Below are 19,526 nucleotides of genomic sequence, written 5' to 3'. Positions count from 1 at the left end.
TGGAAATTTGGACCTCATATTCCCCTTCAACTTTTCCCCCATTTCTTAATTTTTCAGTAATAGTTGACATTGGATATTATTTTATATTAATTTCACGTGTACAGCATAGTGGTTAGACATTTATATAATTTAAGAAGTGAGCCCCCTGACTAGTCTAGTACTCACCTGGCACTACATACGGTTATTACCATATTACTAACTATATTCCCTATGTTTTACTTTATATCCCCATGACTACTTTGTAACTACCAATTTGTATTTCTTAATCCCTTTCCCTTTTTCACCACCCCTTCAACCCTCCTCCCATCTGGCAACCATCAAAATGTTCTCTGTATCTATGACTTTGATTCTGTTTTGTTTATTTTGTTCTTTAGATTCCACTTGTAAGTGAAATCATATGACATTTGTCTTTCTCTGTCTGATTTCCTACACTCAGCAAAATACCCTCTATGTCCATCCATATTGCAGATGGCAAGATTTCATTTTTTTTTATGGCCGAGTAATATTCCATCATGTATATGTACCACCTCCTCTTTACCCATTCATCAATTCAGGAACACTCAGTCTGCCTCCACACCTTCGCTACAGTAAATAAGGCTGCAATGAACATATGGTGCATGTGTTCCCTCGAAGGAGCATTTTGGGTTTCTTCAGATAAATACCCAAAAGTGGGACTACTAGGTCCTTCTTTGCCTCATGTTATAGCCTTTGTTTTAAAGTCTATTTTATCTGGTATAAGAAGTATGGCATTCCAGATTTTCTTTCTGTGTTTTCATTTTCATGAAATATCATTTTCCATCTCTTTACTTTCATCCTGTGTGTGTTTTTCAATCTGAAATGAGTCTCTTGTATGCAGCATTTGTAAGGGTTTTGTTTTCTTATACATTCAGCCCCCCTATTTTTTGATCGGAGCATTTAATTCATTTACATTTAAAGTAATTGTTGATAGATATGTATTTATTGCCATTTTATTATTCATATTTTTTATCTTTTTTCCCCCCCATCTTAAAGAAGTCCCTCTAACATTCCTTATAATATTGGTTTGGTGGTGATGAACTCCTTTAGCTTTTTCTTATCTCTGAAGCTCTTTATCTGTCTTTCCATTCTAAATTATAACTTTGCTGGGTAGAGTAATCTTGGTTGTAGATCCTAGCTTTTTATCACTTTCAGTATTTCATGCAAATACCTTCTGGCCTGAAAAGTTTTTGTTGAGAAATCCCATAGTCTTACGGGAGCTCCCTTGTAGGTAACTAACTGCTTTTCTCTTGCTGCTTTTAAGATTCATTCATTGTCTTTAACTTTTGACATTTTAATTATGATGTGTCTTAGTGTGTGCCTCAACAATATTCACCTTTAGTAAATAAAAATTCTTAGCAAGTCTAGGAAAAGAACTTTATTTTTTAAAAATCTAGAGTAATGTCAATAAAAATGGCAGAGTAAGGCACTCCAACCATTCTACCTTCACATAAAAGCAACGGAAAATGGGCAAAATCTATCAGAATTAACTTTTTTAAAACTGTTGAAATTAACCAAAGATTTGGGTAACGTGTATTCAAGAAAATAGCTAAGTCTTGATAAGAATAGCAACGTTTGTGGTACTTTAACTTACTCCAGTCCTATTCCTTGTTCCTTAGCTTATCACTATATGTAAAAACAACAGGCATGTTCTTGATAATGAAGGCAGCAGAATGAACTAATTTGCAAAGGACTGTAATTATTTGTTCTGACTTGCCCAGCAGCTTCCTGGAAGATGGTTCAAAAGGCTTGTCTTTTATTTTGTGTAACTCAAAGCAGGCTTATTTCCAAAATCTGCTTCCTTGGAGCATTTGTTGAAAAACTTTTACAGGCTAATATCATAGCTACTGCTGCTTGAAGTGACAGAAAACAGTTGGGCAAATAATAGATTAACCAAAAAGCTTGAGGAAAAAGGCTGAGGAATGAGATGCTCTGACATTCCTGAAAATCTAGGCCATGTGCAAGCTCAGGGCTGTGAGCATGCTCAGAAAAGATCTGAGAAGGACCTATGTTCTCACCTGCTGCTGACCTTGAGGCTCTTTGGAAGCAGGAAGTAAAGGATAAGGTAGAGGTGTAAACTGTCTGAGTGTGGAAGTGAAGCTCGACCATGTCAAAGTCTAGAAGAATTTTTGGCTCCCAGCATTTAAGGTACTCTCTGTCCAGTTATTAGCTGATCACTAAGCTAGTGGAAGAGACTTCAATGGCCACACTGGGCAAAAAAAAAAAAAAAGGTTTACAGAATTAGTTCAGAAAAGTCACTAAACAAGCAAGTACAATAAACCCAATATAACAACATATCTTGGAAAGGGGGAGAATCTGATATCCAAAGTTGCCAATTTTAATATTCACAAAATCCAGTTTGTTGAAGACTGGATAACTACAAGGCCTGCAACAAAACAATTATGGCCCATATAAGGGAAAAAAGAAAGAAATAAACTGTGCCTGAGGAAAACCAGACAACAGACTTTCTAGACAAAAGCTTTAAATCACCTATTTAAAATATGTTCAACAAGCTAAAGGAAACCATGTCTAAAGAACTATAGGAAGGTACCAGAACAACATGTCACCTTATTGATAACATCAACAAATAGACAGAAATTACACAATAGAACACAATAGAAATTCTGAGGTTGAAAAGTACAGTAACAAATGAAAACTTCACTAGAGGGTCTCAACAGATTTGAAAGGCAAAAGAATCGGCAAACAAAGATAGATCCATTGAGATTATCTGGCATGAGGACAAAAAGAAATACGAATAAAGATAAGTAAACAAAGCTTCAGAGGCCTGTGGGATACCATCAAGTTTATCAACATATGCATAATGGAAGTGACATAAAGGAGAAAAGGAAGAGGCTGTGGGATGGTGGTGAGAGGAAGAGAGGGAGGAGAGAGAATATTTGAAGTACAATGGTCAAAAAGTTCTCAAATTGGAAGAATAATGAACTCTAAAAGGATAAACCAAAGAAATCCATGCCTACATACATCAAAATCAACCTATCAAAAGCTAAAGATGAAGAGAGAATCTTGATGACAGGAAAGGAGAAGCAATTCATCACTTACAAGAGATCTCAATAAGATTAACATCTGATTTCTAATCAGAAACAACGGAGGCCAAAAGGTAGTGGATAACATATTCAAACTGCTGGGGCGGGGGTGGTCCGAACTGTCACTCAAAAATTATTTATCGGGCAAAACTATTCTTCAAAAATGAAGGAGAAATCAAGACTCTCCCAGATAAAAAATGAGAGAGAGTGTTGCTAACAAACTAATCCTACAAGTACTAAAGGGAGTCCTTCAGAATAAAATAAAGGGACAACAGACAGCAACTCAATGGCATATGAAGAAATAAACACCACGAAAGGTAACTACATAAATATAAAAAAAAGCATAAAGGTGTTTTTGTTTCTAATTCCTTTTCCTTTTTATATCATTAAAAGAAAATTGCATAAAACAATAATTATAAATCTAGGTTGACAGGTACAAAATATATAAAAATTTAACCCATGATAATAACAGATTATATGGAGAAAAATTTTTGTACATTATTCAAACTAAACTGGCATTAATACTAACTAGATTGTTCTAAATTAAGATGTTCACTAAATTAAGATGTTCACTGTGATCAAAATAATATAGAGAGGGGGCGGGCCCAGTAGCTCAGGCGGTTAGAGCTCCATTGCTCCTAACTCCGAAGGATGCCGGTTCAATTCCCACATGGGCCAGTGGGCTCTCAACCACAAGATTGCCAGTTTTATTCCTCGAGTCCCGCAAGGGATGGTGGGCTCTGCCCCCTGCAACTAAGATTGAACATGGCACCTTGAGCTGAGCTGCCTCCCTGATGGCTCAGTTGGTTGGAGCGCGTCCTCTCAACCACAAGGTTGCCAGTTTTGACTCCCGCAAGGGATGGTGGGCTGCACCCCCTGCAACTAGCAACGGCAACTGGACCTGGAGCTGAGCTGTGCCCTCCACAACTAAGACTGAAAGGACAACAACTTGAGCTGAATGGCACCCTCCACAACTAAGATTGAAAGGACAACAACTTGACTTGGAAATAAGGCCTGGAAGTACACACTGTTCCCCAATAAAGTCCTGTTCCCTTTCTCCAATAAAGACTTAAAAAAAAAATAGAGAGAAAGCACGAAACATGTCTGCACAAGGACTTGTATGTGAATGTTCATAGCATCTTTATTTATCCCAGCCCCAAAATGGCATCAAACTTAATGTCCATTAGCTGACGAATGGGTAAATATTATGCAATATATCCACACAACGCAATATTATTCAGTCATAAGAAGAAATGAGGTATTGTTAAATACTATAACACAGATGAACCTTGAAAACATTATGCCAAGCCAAACACAAAAGGCCATAAATTGTACAATTCCAATTACATGAAATGTCTAGAACAGGCAAATCCACAGACAGAAGTAGATTAGTGGTTGCCAGGGAAGAAGACAGCAGAGAACTGGAGCTAACTGCTAGCAAGTAGAGGACTATTTATTTTTTTGGTGTGATGAAAATGTTATCAAATTAGATAATGGTGATGGTTATACAACATAGTGAACAGACTAAAACCACTGAAGTGAGCACTTTTAAGTGGTGAATTTTATGTTATATGAAGTGTATCTCAATTAAAAATACTATAAAAAGCCTACTGCATATATCATCATACCTAACAGTGAAATGATAAAAATTTAATAAGTAATTTTAATGATAAAATTAAAAAAAAATTTAACGATGAAGTTTTTTTGAGATTTGAAATGAAACAACGATACTTATCTTCACTCCTGGTCTACATGTATTGGAAATCCTCAGCACAAAAGAGAAAAAAAACACAATATTTAGAGAAACTATGAGAATTTAAAAAACGTATCAAAATTGCTGGACACAGGTTATTATACAAAAATCAAATGCATTTCTACATACCAAATATAGTTAGAAAGCTGAAATTTAAGAAACAATATCATATACAATGTCATTTAAAATACTAAACACCCAGGAATAAATCCAAGAAAAAATGTGCAGTATGTACACACAAAAAACTGGAACACATTAAAAATACTTTTGAAGATCTAAATGAATGGATTTATTCCTGGGTTGTACAGTCAATTGTACGGATGCCAATTCTTCCAAAATTGATCTATATATTCAATGTAATCCCAGTTGAACATCTCAGCTAATAATTTGTGGAAAATGACAAGTGGCAATCTTATAGAAAGAGAAAAAAGCTGGAAAATGACTGTCCTAGATGTCTGTTATGAAGCTGCAGTAATTAAGACTGGTGTCAGCACAAGGGGGACAAGTAGATTAAGGGAACAAAGACGAAAGTCTGGAAACACTTGATTTATGATCTAGGGGCCATTTGCAGAGCTGTAGGGAGCAGTTGTTTCATTAATTGGAATTGGGCCAGTTGGTTTGGAAAACTTTTGGAAAACAAAATTAAACTTGATCCTTCTCACCAAACACAGATTACTTATCTGAATGTAAAAAGTAAGATATTACAGGTTCTAGAAGGATTTCGAAATATCTTTGACTTTCAGGTAAGAAAATATTTCTTACACACAACACAAAAAACACCAAATAAAGGAAAGGAAAAGACTGATGATTAAAAATAGTAACTCTGGTCATCAAAAGACACAATTAAGAGAGTGAAAAGGCAAGTCAGAGTAAGAGGAAATATGAGCAAGACCCATTTCTAAAATATATAAAGAACTCTTTACAAATCAGTATGAAAAACACAGGCAACCGAATGAGGAAAAGCTTGAAAAGGCACTTCACATAGGAAAATATCAATACTAAATCAACATAAAAAATGTTCAATTTTATTCATCAAAGGATATATAAATGAAAACATAATTAGATATCATTATATACCTACCAGAATGGTTAAAATATAAAAGATTTGACCTAGTGTTGGCAAGGTTGTAAGGTAACTGGAATTTTCATATCCTGCTACTGAAGTACAAATTGATACAATTAAAAAAAAACCCCAAACTGTTTAGAAGTATTTACTGAAGTTGACCCTGAAACTTTACTCCAAAAACAGTGTACTATAAGCACAGTAATGTTCACAGGAAAATTATTCCTTATAGCCAAAAACTGGAAATGCAAATCATCAATAAAAATAAATTGTGCCATACGTATTTCTAAATGGACTATTATACAGCAATGAACACTGCTACTTATCCACAATATGGAAAAGTCTCACAAATATAATACTGAATAAGAGACAAGCAGATGCAGAAGCGTACTATGGGATGTGTTCTGGACTGAAGGTTTGTGCCCCCCTGAAATCCATATGTTGAAATCCTAACCCTCAATGTGATATTAGGAGGTGGGGCCTTTGAGAGGTGATTAGGTCATGAGGGTGGAGCCCTCATGAATGGGATTAGTGCCCTTAAACAAGAGACCCCAGCAGAGAGCTCTCTCACCTCTGCTGCTGTGTTAACGATACAGCAAGAAGGCTGCTATCTATGAATTAAGAAGAGGTTCTCACCAGACACCTATCTGCCAAGTGCCTTGATCTTGGACTTCCTTGTCTTCAGAACTGTGACAAGTAAATGTATGTTGTTTAAGCCACTCAGTCCATTATACAGAGGGTGCCAAAAATATGTATACACATTTTAAGAACGGAAAAAACTGTATTAAAATTGTAATACTCAATATACACCACCAACAAAAGATGAATACAAGTCATGTGTATACATTTTTTGGCACCCCTGGTATTTTTGTTACAGTAGCTTGAATGGGCAAAGATAGCATTGATCCCATTTATAAACTACAAACAGAAGGTAAAACTAATCTATGGTGTTAGAAGTCAGGTTAATCATTATCTTTCTGGAAGAAAAGGAAAGTAGCGACCAGAAGGAAACATGAGGGAAGCTTCTAGACACTGGCAATATTCTATTTCTTGACCTTGGCAATGGTGAATATCGTTCACTTATGATAGTTCACTGAACTCATTGAGATATACAGCTATATATCTGCATTTTATGTATTTTTCTCCATGTATTTTACACAAGACACATTTAAAAGATTCTTTACCTGTTTTTTGTGTGATCTGTTCCTGTTTTCCAGCCAATCATCCACTTGTTCCTCAATTTCTTCTATAGAAGTTCCATGATCATATGACTGAATATATGCACTTTCTAAAGGTGTATATACAGGAAATTCAGGTTTTGGTTTTTTTACTTTAACTTTCTTCTGCTCTAAAAAAAAATGTTTAAAATAACCAATTAATAAAAGAATAAAAAGAATTCCTCACATTTTATTCATAAACCATATCTTGAAAGAACACATAAATATTGTTCTTTCATCAAAATATTTAACAGTGTCTTAACATGTGTATTATCTACTGCATTGTTTTAAAATAAAACTCAGAGACGTTATTGATGAAATGATGATTGATATAACCACCATGTCAATGTGCATACATCTTTAATTTTCAAAGTACTTTCCACAAGACATTTCATTTAGGCACAATAGAAAGAGCCATTAGTCATTAGTGTTTTAATCCTACCTTTACCACCTAAGAATTACATACATAATATTGGGCTTAAACTTAACTTTTAGAACAAGTGTCCATTTTCTCATCTGTAAAAGAAAGCTAAATCTAACCTCATGAAGTTGATGTGTGAAAAATTATACATCCCCTAACATACTACTTGGCATAAAATTGGCTCTTAATAAATGGTATACATTCACCTTTTCAATATTTTACAAAGGCAAAATTAATCTGGAAGCATCAGGGATAGTTATCAATGGATAGTTATCAATTGGCCTCCTCATTAAATCCCATTTGGATTAGAAAGTTAACACTGAGAGGTAACTCCATTCTTAATTACTATTGTGAAAGTCACCCAGCCTCATAACCATATCTTCACCATGTGTGTGTCTGCATGTAATATAATGCCAATGTAATAAAATTAATATGATGTTGCCAGAGGAATAGACAAGTTCCTAGAAGAGAAGAGAGAATCTATAATTTCAATGCAGTGGGAAAGGATTTAATAAATGACACTGGCATGACATAATATCCATTTGAAAGAAAAGTGGACACAGTCTTATACCATTTATAAAAATAAATCCCAGTTAGATAAGAGATTTGACTTTAAAACAAAACAATAAAAATCTTGTAAAAAGAAATCTAAGAAAACTACTTGTGATATTTATTTAAAGAAATCTTAACTAAGACTGAAAACCCAAATGCTATAAAAAAGAATAAAAAATCAAGAGACAAATCATAGATTTGGAAAAATATCTAAAATTCAGCGTACAGAAGATTGATATATAAAATATATAAAGAGATCTTATAAATTGACAAGGGGATAAGCTACCCAATAGAAAAAATGGCAAAAATAATGTACGTTAAAAATACAAACAAGTGCTGGAAAGGATGTGGAGAAAAGGGAACCCTTGTGCACTGCTGGATTGCAAATTGGTGTAGTCACTATGGAAAACAGTATGGAGATTCCTCAAAAAATTAAAAACTGAACTACCTTATGACACAACAATTCCACTTCTGGGTATTTATCCAAAGAAATCCAAAATATTAATTCGAAAAAATATATATGCACCTCTATGTTTATTGCAGCGCTATTCACAATAGCCAAGACATGGAAACAACCAAAATGCCCATCAATCGATGATTGGACAAAGAAATTGTGGTGCACTTGTACAATGGAGTATGACTCTGCCATAAAAAAGAATGAAATCTTACCATTTGCAACAACATGGATGGACATAGAGTATATTATGGTAAGTGAAATAAGTCAGACTGAGAAAGACAAATACCATATGATTTCACTTATATGTGGAATCTAAAGAACAGAGTAAATGAACACACAAAACAGAAATAGACTCATAAATACAGAGAACAAACTGATGGTTGTTAGATGGGAAAGGGTTGGGGGGGTGAGAAACGTGAAGGGATTAGGAGGTACAAATTGGTAGTCACAGGGATGTGAAATACAGTATGGGGAATACAGTCAATAATGTTGTAAAAACTATGTATGGTGTCAGATCGGTACTAGACTTATTGGGGGGGTTCACATTATAAATTACATAAATGTCTAACCACTGTGCTGTGCACCTGAAACTAATATTAAATAACACTGAATGTAACTATAACTTAAACATATATATATATATATATATATATATATATATATATATTCATTCACAGGATGTAAAGTACAGCATAGGGAATATTGTGAATGGTATTGTAATAGCAAAATATGATGTTAGATGGATAGTAGACTTGCTGGGGTTGGCGCTTTGTGAGGTGTGTAAATGTCTAATCATTATGCTATTTTGTACATCTGAAACTAATAGTAATAATAACAACAACAAGAATAAAAAGAATACAGTGCTGTGGGAACAGTTCTAGTTGGACAGAATACTACCTTAACTAGAAATATTGTGGAATCGACTACTACATTTTATTTTATATTGCTTCAATACCTTAATACTTCCAAGCTTTTGAGTTGATGACTTAATCCTAATCCCCAGTGTGATATTTGCAGGTGGGGTCACTGAGAAAAAAAACCTGACATCATAACAGGAAATTAGTAAGTTAAATGACGTATGAGTCTAATATAAAGGTATCAATAATCTAACATAGTGTCACCAGGATATCATCTGAGCCCAAATGGGAGGGCCGATTTTTGTCTTTGTTTGTGAAAATTATTTTTCAGAAAAGAGGAAGAAGCCATATAATTGATTCCTTATGAATTGTCACATTACTTGACTTCTTTCAATTTAGTTTGAACAACAAAGTACTGCTAAGATCAACACACGTAAGCTAGAAACCATCTCATCAGCACTAATTTTGGCTGCTTACAGAGAATCAGTTATAAAAAAGCAGCAAATAAATCTGCTTGTATTTATTTCTGGGGTGTTTCATCACAATTACAATTGTTTGATGTCTATTTAAATAAGCATGTAAAAGTCACTTTAAAAATATAAAACTTCTATTTCTAGGTAAATGGAGGAGGAGGACTTTTCTATAGTCCCCTCACCAAGAAAAACTAAAAATCCTAAAAGTTATATCTGAAACAAATACAAGAATTTGAATGTTGAAGAGAAGAAGACAGACCAGCTAGGCATGGCAGGACCCAATGTACAGCAAGGTGGTGACTTCCCTGGGTTTTCTTTGGGCCTCATGTATCCCAGAAACATTATATATTGATGAAAAAGGTCAATCCACCTAGAAGACATAGTAATCCTAAATGTGAATGTATGCACCGAACAACAGAGCTGCAAAATACATGATGCAAAAAAATGATAGAACTACAAAGAGAAAGAGGTAAATTCCAATTACTTCAACATCCTCCTCTCAACAATTGATGGGATAGCTAAACAGAAAATCGACAAGGGTATAGAATAACTCAACTATACCAGCAACCAACTAGATCCAGTTTATATTGATAGAATACTCCATTCAGCAACAGCAGAATACACATTTTTTTCAAATGCTCATGAAACATATACTAAGACCATATCTAGGATCCTAAAATGCACCTGAACTAATTTAAATGAACTGAAATCATGGGCTTTCTGATGAAACTGGAATCAAACTAGAAATCAGTAATAGAAATATAATAGGAAAATACCTCAACACTTGGAAACTAAACAACGTATTTCTAAATAATGTATCGAAGAGAGTTTCAAGGGAAACAAATGAAAATAGGTGTCAAAACACGTGGTACACAACAAAACAGTGCTAAAAGTGAGATTTATAGCACTAAAAGCTCACATCAGCAAAGATGAAAAGCCTCAAGTCAGTCACCTAAGCTTCCCAATCAAGAAACAAACAACAAATAGGATTAAAAGAAGCCCAAAAGAAGGAAAAGGAAGAAAATAATAAAAACAGGAACAGAAATTAATGAAATTGAAAACAAAAGCAATAGAGAAAAATCAATGAAACAAGAAACTGGTTCTTTGAGAAGATCAATAAAACGGACCAACATCTGAAAAAGGAAAAAAAGTGAGAAAGCAAAAGTTATCAATATTAGCATTGAAAACAGGAGAAATCACTACAGGACATGCAGACATCAAAAGGATAATGACTGACTGAACTTTAGGAACAACTCTATGCACATAAATCTGACAATTCAGTGGAAGTGCCCAATTGCTCAAAATATAAAAACTACCTCAACTCATTGGTGAAACAGATATATGAAATAGATATTTGAAAAGCCTTATAACTACAAAGGAAATTTAATTTGTAATTTAAAAACTCCTAAAAAGTCTAGGCTTAGATGGTTACACTAGCAAATTATACCAAACGTTTAGAAAGTTAACACCAACTCTACAGTTTCTTTCAGAAAATGGAACAATTCCCCATTCATTACAATGTTAGGATTACCCTGATACTGAAATCATACAAAAGACAGTACAAAAAGAGAAAACTATAGACCAATAACGCTCATGAATACAGAGGCAAAAATTCTTAAAATATTAGCAAACAGAACTCGGCAACATATGAAAAGCACCGTACACCATGACCCTGTGGTATTCCGGCGGGGATGCAAGTCTACTCCAATATTCAAAGTTCAATCCGTGTCATCAACCATCGTAACAGGACGAAGAAGAAATATCACATGGTCATATTAATTGATGCAAAAAAATTAACAAAACTCAACACCCAGTCACGATAAAAAAAAATTCTGAAAACTAACAATAGAGGGAAACTTCCTCAACTTCATACAGAGCATCTACAAAAAACCAACAGCTAACATCATACTTAATGGTAAACAACTAAATGGTTTCTCAAGATTTGGAACAAAGGAAGGATGTTCCAAATCTTGAGAAACCATTTAGTCTTCCCACTCTCCCGGCTCTTTCATAACATAATTCTGGAAGTTCTGGCTAGCAACGTAAGGCAAAAAAAGGAAATAAAACATGTACAAGGAAAAAAAACTACCTCTATGGTCATATGACATGATTGTCTCCATAGAAAAATCCAAGGAATCTATATAAAAACTCCTAGAACTAATGAGTAAACCCAGCAAGGTTGCAGGACACAAGATCTCCATCCAAAAATCAACTGGACTTCCTTGAACATTTGGAAACTGAAATTAAAAATCCAATATCATTTGCAATTACTCATAAAAAAGAAACAGATGCAAATCTAATAAGACAGATACATAATTGTATGCTAAAACTATAAAACACTGAAGAAAGAAAAACCAATGAAGATATAAATAAATGAAGAGATACTCAACATTGTAAATATGTCAGTTGTCGCCAAGTTGATACACACGTTAACACAATTCCTATCAAAATTGCAGTAAGATTTTATTGTAGATATGAACATGATTATTCTAAAATATATGTGGAAAGGAAAAGGAACTAGAATAGCTGAAACATTCTGAAGAAGAAAGTGTACATACACAATTTTAAGAATTATTGTATAGCGGCAATAATCAAGACTCATATTGGCAGAAGGATAGAAATGTAGACCAATGGGAACTTAGAAATAGCCTTTACACAAGTCCCAACTGATTTCTGACAAAAGTGCAAAAGCAATTCAATGGAGGAAGAATAGTCTTTCAAAAAAGTAGTGCTGGAAAAATTGGATATCCATAAGCAAAAAAGATAAACCTCACAACTTGTAGAAAAATTAACTCAAAAGGGATCATAGATTTAAATGTAAAATTATACAAAATTTTAGAAGAAAACATAGGAGAAAATCTTTAGAACCTAGGACCTTGGTGAAGAATTCTTCGATATAACATCAAAAGCACAATTCATAAAAAAAACGACAACAATGAATTGGACTCTATCAGAATTTAAAACTTTTGCTCTGTGAAACACTATTAAGAAGATGAAAAGACACACTACAGACTGGGAGAAAATATTCGTAAACCACATATCTGAAAAAGGAATCAAGTCTAGAAGAACACATATATAAAGAATTCTTAAAACTCCATATTAAAAAAAATCCAATTAAAATATTGGCCAAGGGCGTGAAGAAAGATTTTACTGAAGAGGATATACAGATGGCAAATAAGCACATGAAAAGATGTTTCAACATCACTATCCATTAGGGAAATGCAAATTAACACCATGATGAAATATTTCTACATACTTATCAGAACAGCTAAAATAAAAAAATAGTGAGACTGTCAAACTCTGGTAAGGATGCAAGGAGAGTGATACACAGCCGATAGGAATATACAATGATACAGGCACTCTGCAACATAATTTTGCAGTTTCTTAAAACTCTAAAAATAAACTTATCATATGACTAGCAATTGTACTTCTGGGCATTTATTCTACCAAAAGGAAAATTAGGTTCACATAAAAACATGAAAAATACATATGACTCTTCATAGTGGCCTTATCTTAACAATCAAAAACTGTAAACAAGCAAAATGTCCTACAATAGGTGAATGGTTCAACTGTGGTACATCCATACCAGAGAATATTATTCATTAATAAAAAGGAACAAACTATTAATACAAGGAACAATTCTGGATGGATGTCAAGGGAATTTTGATAAATGAAAAAAGCCAATCACATACTGTATGGTTCTCAAAACCACATTCTCTAAATCCTATAGTCAAAATGACAAAGTCAGAGAAATGAAAAATAGATTAGTAGATGCTAGATATTAGGAATAATGAGGGGGATGAGAAGAGATAGGTGTGACCATAACAGGGTAGTGGGGTCAATTGGGGAGGTGGTTACATGAATACAAGACGTGCTAAAATAATGGAGAACAATACACACACTTTGTGTCAATGTCAATTTCCTGCTTTTGATACTCCATTATAGTTATATAAGATATAACCAATGGGGGAAACTGAGAGGAGGGTACAAGGGACCTCTCTATACTACTTTGCAACTTCCTATGAATTTATAATTATTTCAAAGTAAAAAGTTAACAAGCAATAATTCAACAAATGGGACTGGGAAACTAGATACCACATGCCCAGTAATGATGTTGGACCCTTACCCAACACTATATACAAAAATGTACTCAAACGGATCAAAGACCTTAAAGTAAGACCTAAAACTATGAAAGTCTTTGAAGAAAATACAGGGCAAAAGCTTCATAACATTGAATTTGGCAGTGATTCCTTTGCTATGACACCAAAAGCACATGTAACAAAGGAAAAAAATACACAAATTAGACTTCATGAAAATTTTAAAAATTGTGCCTCAAAAGACAATTTCAACAGAGTAAAAAGGCAACACATAGAATGGGAGAAAATATTTGTAAATCATATATCTGATAAGGGATAATATTCAGACTACACAGAGAATTCCTAAAACTCAACAACATAAAACAATCTGATTCAAAAATTGGGTGTAGGACTTTAATAGACGTTTCTCATTAGGATGGTTATAACTTAAAAAACCCCAAAACAGGTGTTTATGAGGATGTGAAGAAATTGTGTTGATGAGGATGTGGAGAAATCGGAACCTTTGTACACTGTTAGCAGGAATGTAAAATGGTACAGCGCTATGGAAAATAGTATAGCAGTTCCTCAAAAAATTAAAAATAGAATTACCATATGACCCAGCAATTCCACTTCTGGGTATATACCCAAAAGAAATGAAACCAGCAACTCAAAGAAATAATTGTATACCCATGTACATAGCAGAACTATTCACAATAGCTATAAAGTAGAAGCAAACCACCTGCCCATTAAAGATGAATGGATAAACAAAATGTGGTATATACCATGTTTCCCCGAAAATAAGCACTAGCCAGATAATCAGTTCTAATAAGTCTTTTGGAGCAAAAATTAATATGAGACCTGGCATTATATTACATTTATATTATTAGATATTTATATTTATGTTATGTTATTTTATGTAATGTTATATTATATATTGTATTATACCAGGTCTCATAGTAAAATAAGATCTGGTATTATATTCTATTACATAAGACCCGGTCTTATAGTGTAGTAAAATAAGACCGGGTCTTATATTAATTTTTGCTCCAAAAGATGCATTTGAGCTGATTGTCTGGGTAGGTCTTATTTTCAGGGAAACATGGTACATACAATAGCCTTTAAAAGGAAAGCAATTCTGACATATGCCACAACATGGAGAACCTTGAGGACATTATGCCAAGTGAAACAGAACAGTCACAAAAAAGACAAATATTGTATGATTAGACTTATATGTGATACATAGTCAAAATCAGAGACAGAAAGTAAGTAGAATGGTGATTACCAGGGGCTGGGAGGAAGTGAGAATGGGAAGTTATTGTTTAATGTGTACAGAGTTTCAGTTTTGCAGGATGAAAAGACCTATGGGAGATGGATGGGGTTGATGGTGGCACAACATTATGAATATATTAAATACCGTTGAATTCTACACTTGCAAATGGTTAAGATAGTAAATTTTATGCTATGTGTATTTTACCGCAATAGAAAATATTGGGGGAAAAAGCAGTACAGTGGTTGTAGCAATCATGAAAAAAGGGGGGGAAAATCCTAATATTATGTGAATAGGTACTTATGACTTGGGATAAAATTTCCAGTGACAGCATCATAGGTGGATTCAAAGGGACCATTATCTCATTATATATGGAAATAAAGATGATATACTATGTTAAATAAATAAGCTGTGTTGATCACAAAAAAGTATTATTGATGACAAAGACCCTCGTAAAAAATGTTGAATAGTTTTAATAATTTGCTTTAAGAAGTATGAAGCAGAAACAAGCAATACAGTATTTCTAAATTCATTCATTCAACAAATATTTACTGAGTACCCACCATGTGCCTGGCACTGTTCTAGGGTGTGAGGTTATAGGTAAAAATAAGACAAAAATACGTAATTGCATGGAGCTTAAAAACTGATATACTATTTCATAGAAAGTATAATATTAAATAGGCACTCAGTTCCAAATTGAGAAGTAAAATTTTAGTTGAAATTTAACTGTTGAATCTATATTCATAAGTGTTTATATATTCAGTTGGATAAAAAGTTTTTGGAATCAATTTAGTGGGAAAACTAAGACTGCATTATATTTAAGCATGCATAGCATTATGATCTGAAATATTGAGAGAACTATGTATTTACATTTGAGCTGTACGATTTTAAAAATGCACATTCCATGGTTATTAGAGCAAAGACTAGGAAACAATACTATTTTAAAGATATTCTTTGCCTGCCTAAACTCTTGGGACTAGGACTCCTATTAGGTTTTATTACAATGCTGGTTCAGAAGATACAGACTTTCTATTTGGTCAGGTTTCCAAAGGTACTGGAGCTGGTGATTGGTTGTATGCCTTTTCATAAATTATTTCAGACAGTACTCTCCCATCTACGAGCACCGTATATTACCACAGGGCAAATGTTCTAACCGTCATTGGGGCTCCCTCTGCCCTGTCTCCTTTGTCTTCTCGTCCACCAACCCTTGAATCAACTTACAAATCAGCACTAGCATCTATCTCCTTTCCTCATGAACCTGAGTTTTCTAGAAAACCAGTCTTCCTTTACCTTAGGGAAGGTGAAGGTATTCCCATCCTGTTACCCTTAAGAGGCATATTCTGTTGCCCACCTTCTCACTGCCCCTTTGGCGTCCCTACTCAGTCCATCACTGGGGAATGCAATGCACAAATCAATTTAGTAGGAAAGAAACACAGAGAAAAACATAATTAATATCTGAAAGCCTTATTTCTGTAGATAAAAAAGTACTTGACAGTAGGATTTTGATTATTTGATTTTGTTTCTGTTCTTCAGTCATATAAGGTACATAGAAAAAGATAAGGGAAACACTAGGTTTTACTTCCATCCTTCCTTCACCGCGCCTTGTTTACTCAAATTTTAACCTTTACAACCAATTTATTTATAAACTAATTCAAATGCATTTTTTCCCATTCATGTATGGAGTATTTCATGATAGTACTTAGAATTCACAATTTTCCAAATAGATATCATATTTTTTGCATAAAGACTTCCCAGAAGAATATTTATTTTTAAGAAATTACCCTTTTTATTTTCCCCCCTCTAAAATACCCTTTTAATAAGTTCACCACACCCTGCCCAATGCAGTCCTAGGATGGCCCTCAGAGGATACTGCACAATCTCAGCAGTGGAACAGACAGACTTGAGGGCAGATTAGCAATTAGGTCATGAAAAACAGGCAGCATAAAATAGCTATTGCTAATCTGCATAAGATGCATTTACTCAATTAAGCAGATGGAAATGTTATTATGAACTCAGTATTCCAATGATGGTCTTTAAAATTAAGAAGGATAGGGGCAAATGAAATGCACACTGGGGGATTTGGGGCCTTTATGTATTAATTCTAAAGTATACAATGCAGAGCACTGTAATGAAGTTAACAAAATTAATTAAAAGATTCTTTGCATGTAACCATTAGAGACTACATTAAAAAATACATGACAGTTTCTGACACTATTAACAGTAATGTGACTGTACTTTACCATTCTTAATGTTGATATCATCACCTTTTCTAAATACATCACTGATATCAGAACATGACTGACAGAAGTCTTATCACTCAGGGCCTAGTATGAGTATTATTTTTAGTATGTTTTCTAGTATTTAGTTTTTCCATTTTGAGTTTCAAGAAATGATAAGTTTGTGATGAACTTTCAAACTTTTTAGAAGACTATTACACGTTTTTACTGGCACATACAGAGTGTTCAGATTTTAAAATTTGTATTTTTTTATATAATCATTTTTATTAGACAATAACAAAATAGGATAGAATTACTAAACCTGTTTGAAAATTGCTATAAAACTCTTAGGCAGAACAAAAATATTTGAACAATTTTGGAAAAATAGTCACAAACCTCAAAGGAAGTTTTCGTGTTATGATATTTTATGTTTTCAAAGTTGTAGTGTACATACTTAAGCCATTATTATAAGAGAATTCACATACACCAAATTACAGCCTATAAGTGGTTTGTTACAAAAACTACATAAAAAAATAAACTGTGTGTTATAAAACAAATAAGACCTGGGGATGTAATGTACAATATGACTATAGTTAATAATACTGTATAGCATGTTTGAAAGTTGCTAAGAGAATCTTAAAAGTTCTCATCACAAGAAAAAATATTTGTTACAACTGGATGCTAACTACTTAATGTTATCATGTCACAATATATACATATATTGAATTTATATTGTACACCTGAAACTAATATATTATTATACGTCAATTATATCTTTTAAAAAAAGCATGTCTAGAAAAGCAGTGAAATTAGTGTATTTACACTGCCTCTACAGGTAAATTTTGGGGTGATATTTTTCTCTTTTCTTGTAGTAAATGTGATTATTTTCCTCCTTGGCTGTCAAGTCTTAAAAGGATCAGAAAATTTTTAAGTAACACTTTTACTTAAAAATAACAATTATATAAAAATTACATTTAGAGTTTCATTTATTCATTGTTTTATCCAATTTAATTAAAATAATTTCAACAACTGCTATAACATCAGCTTCTGGTTTCAATCTTAGGTTTAATGTAACAATAACAATCATTTTTTCATCCTTACTCCTGAAAAAACACATCAGTCAACCTTAATATGTAAACCTCTATCATCCTAAACTTTTCCCTCTTAACAGAAGTCTGTCAAGCTACTATATAGTTGATTTGAATATTATTTTGTATTTGTAATTATTGAAACTTTTGAATTAAATTATGTGATCAATCAGTGTTCTGCACAGGATAGGTGCTCATGTGACACTCCTAGTATTGCCGGCATTACATTAATTCATATATTTATTATTGTGTTTATTGAACATTTACTGTTCAAGGTCACTGGATTCAATGCTGCAGACACAAAGATGAAGAAGCAGCAGTCCTTGTTCTAAAGTTGCCCAGACATCTGAAGGACTGTGATAAGCAGAAAATGGCCCCTAAGCATGACCACATTCTAATGCCCAGAAATGGGGAATATTTAACCTTACACAGCAAAATGGAATTTGGAGATGTGATTAAGGCTGAGCACCCTGAGATGGGAAATCATCCTGAATTATCCAAGTTGGCCCAATCTAATCACACGGGTCCTGAAAAGCAGAGAACCTTTCCCAGTTATGGTCAGACAGAAAGGTGATCATAGATGACAGTCAGACAGATGAAACACAGCTGGCTTTGAAGATGGAGGAAGGGGGTCATAACCCAAGAAATGTGGGAAGTCTCTGGAAGCTGGAAAAGGAACCCAGCCCTGCTTGGTAAACCCTGATTTCAGCCCAGTGACACCCACGTTGGACTTCTGACCCACACAACTGTAAGACAGTAAACTTGCATTTAAGCCACTTAACTTGTGTCCATTTGTTAGTGCAGCAATAGAAAACTCACACTGGGATCACTTAGTCCAACATGTGTTTTTTTTGACAGATCAGGAAACTAAGATCCTCAAAAGCACACTTTTAGGTAGTGGCAATGTACTTTTGGGGTTTGGAGAGAATGTAATTCTCTCTCTTCTCAAACCATGGTCTGGTGTCAGGGTAAAGGCAGAAAGCGAGGACTTTCGGCATCTGAAGGGAAATAGGTATCACCATTTTGT

The 19,526-nt window shown here is 33.9% G+C and overlaps 1 protein-coding gene across 4 annotated transcripts in view; it reads right to left on the bottom strand.

Moving 5' to 3' along the window:
- The window catches only part of DNAJC1 (DnaJ heat shock protein family (Hsp40) member C1), a 199,512-nt gene that overhangs the window by 84,641 nt on the left and 95,345 nt on the right, over window positions 1–19,526 (bottom strand). For all 4 annotated transcript variants that reach the window (XM_081056433.1, XM_081056434.1, XM_081056431.1 and 1 more), the window contains exon 8: window positions 7,060–7,223. In XM_081056433.1, the coding sequence (XP_080912559.1) occupies window positions 7,060–7,223 (164 nt within the window). The remainder of the gene's footprint in view (window positions 1–7,059; window positions 7,224–19,526) is intronic.

This window comes from Rhinolophus hipposideros (assembly GCF_964194185.1).
Source record: "Rhinolophus hipposideros genome assembly, chromosome: 1".
In the NCBI taxonomy this organism is placed as follows: Eukaryota; Metazoa; Chordata; class Mammalia; order Chiroptera; family Rhinolophidae; genus Rhinolophus; species Rhinolophus hipposideros.
This window is presented reverse-complemented; position numbering and strand designations above follow the sequence as displayed.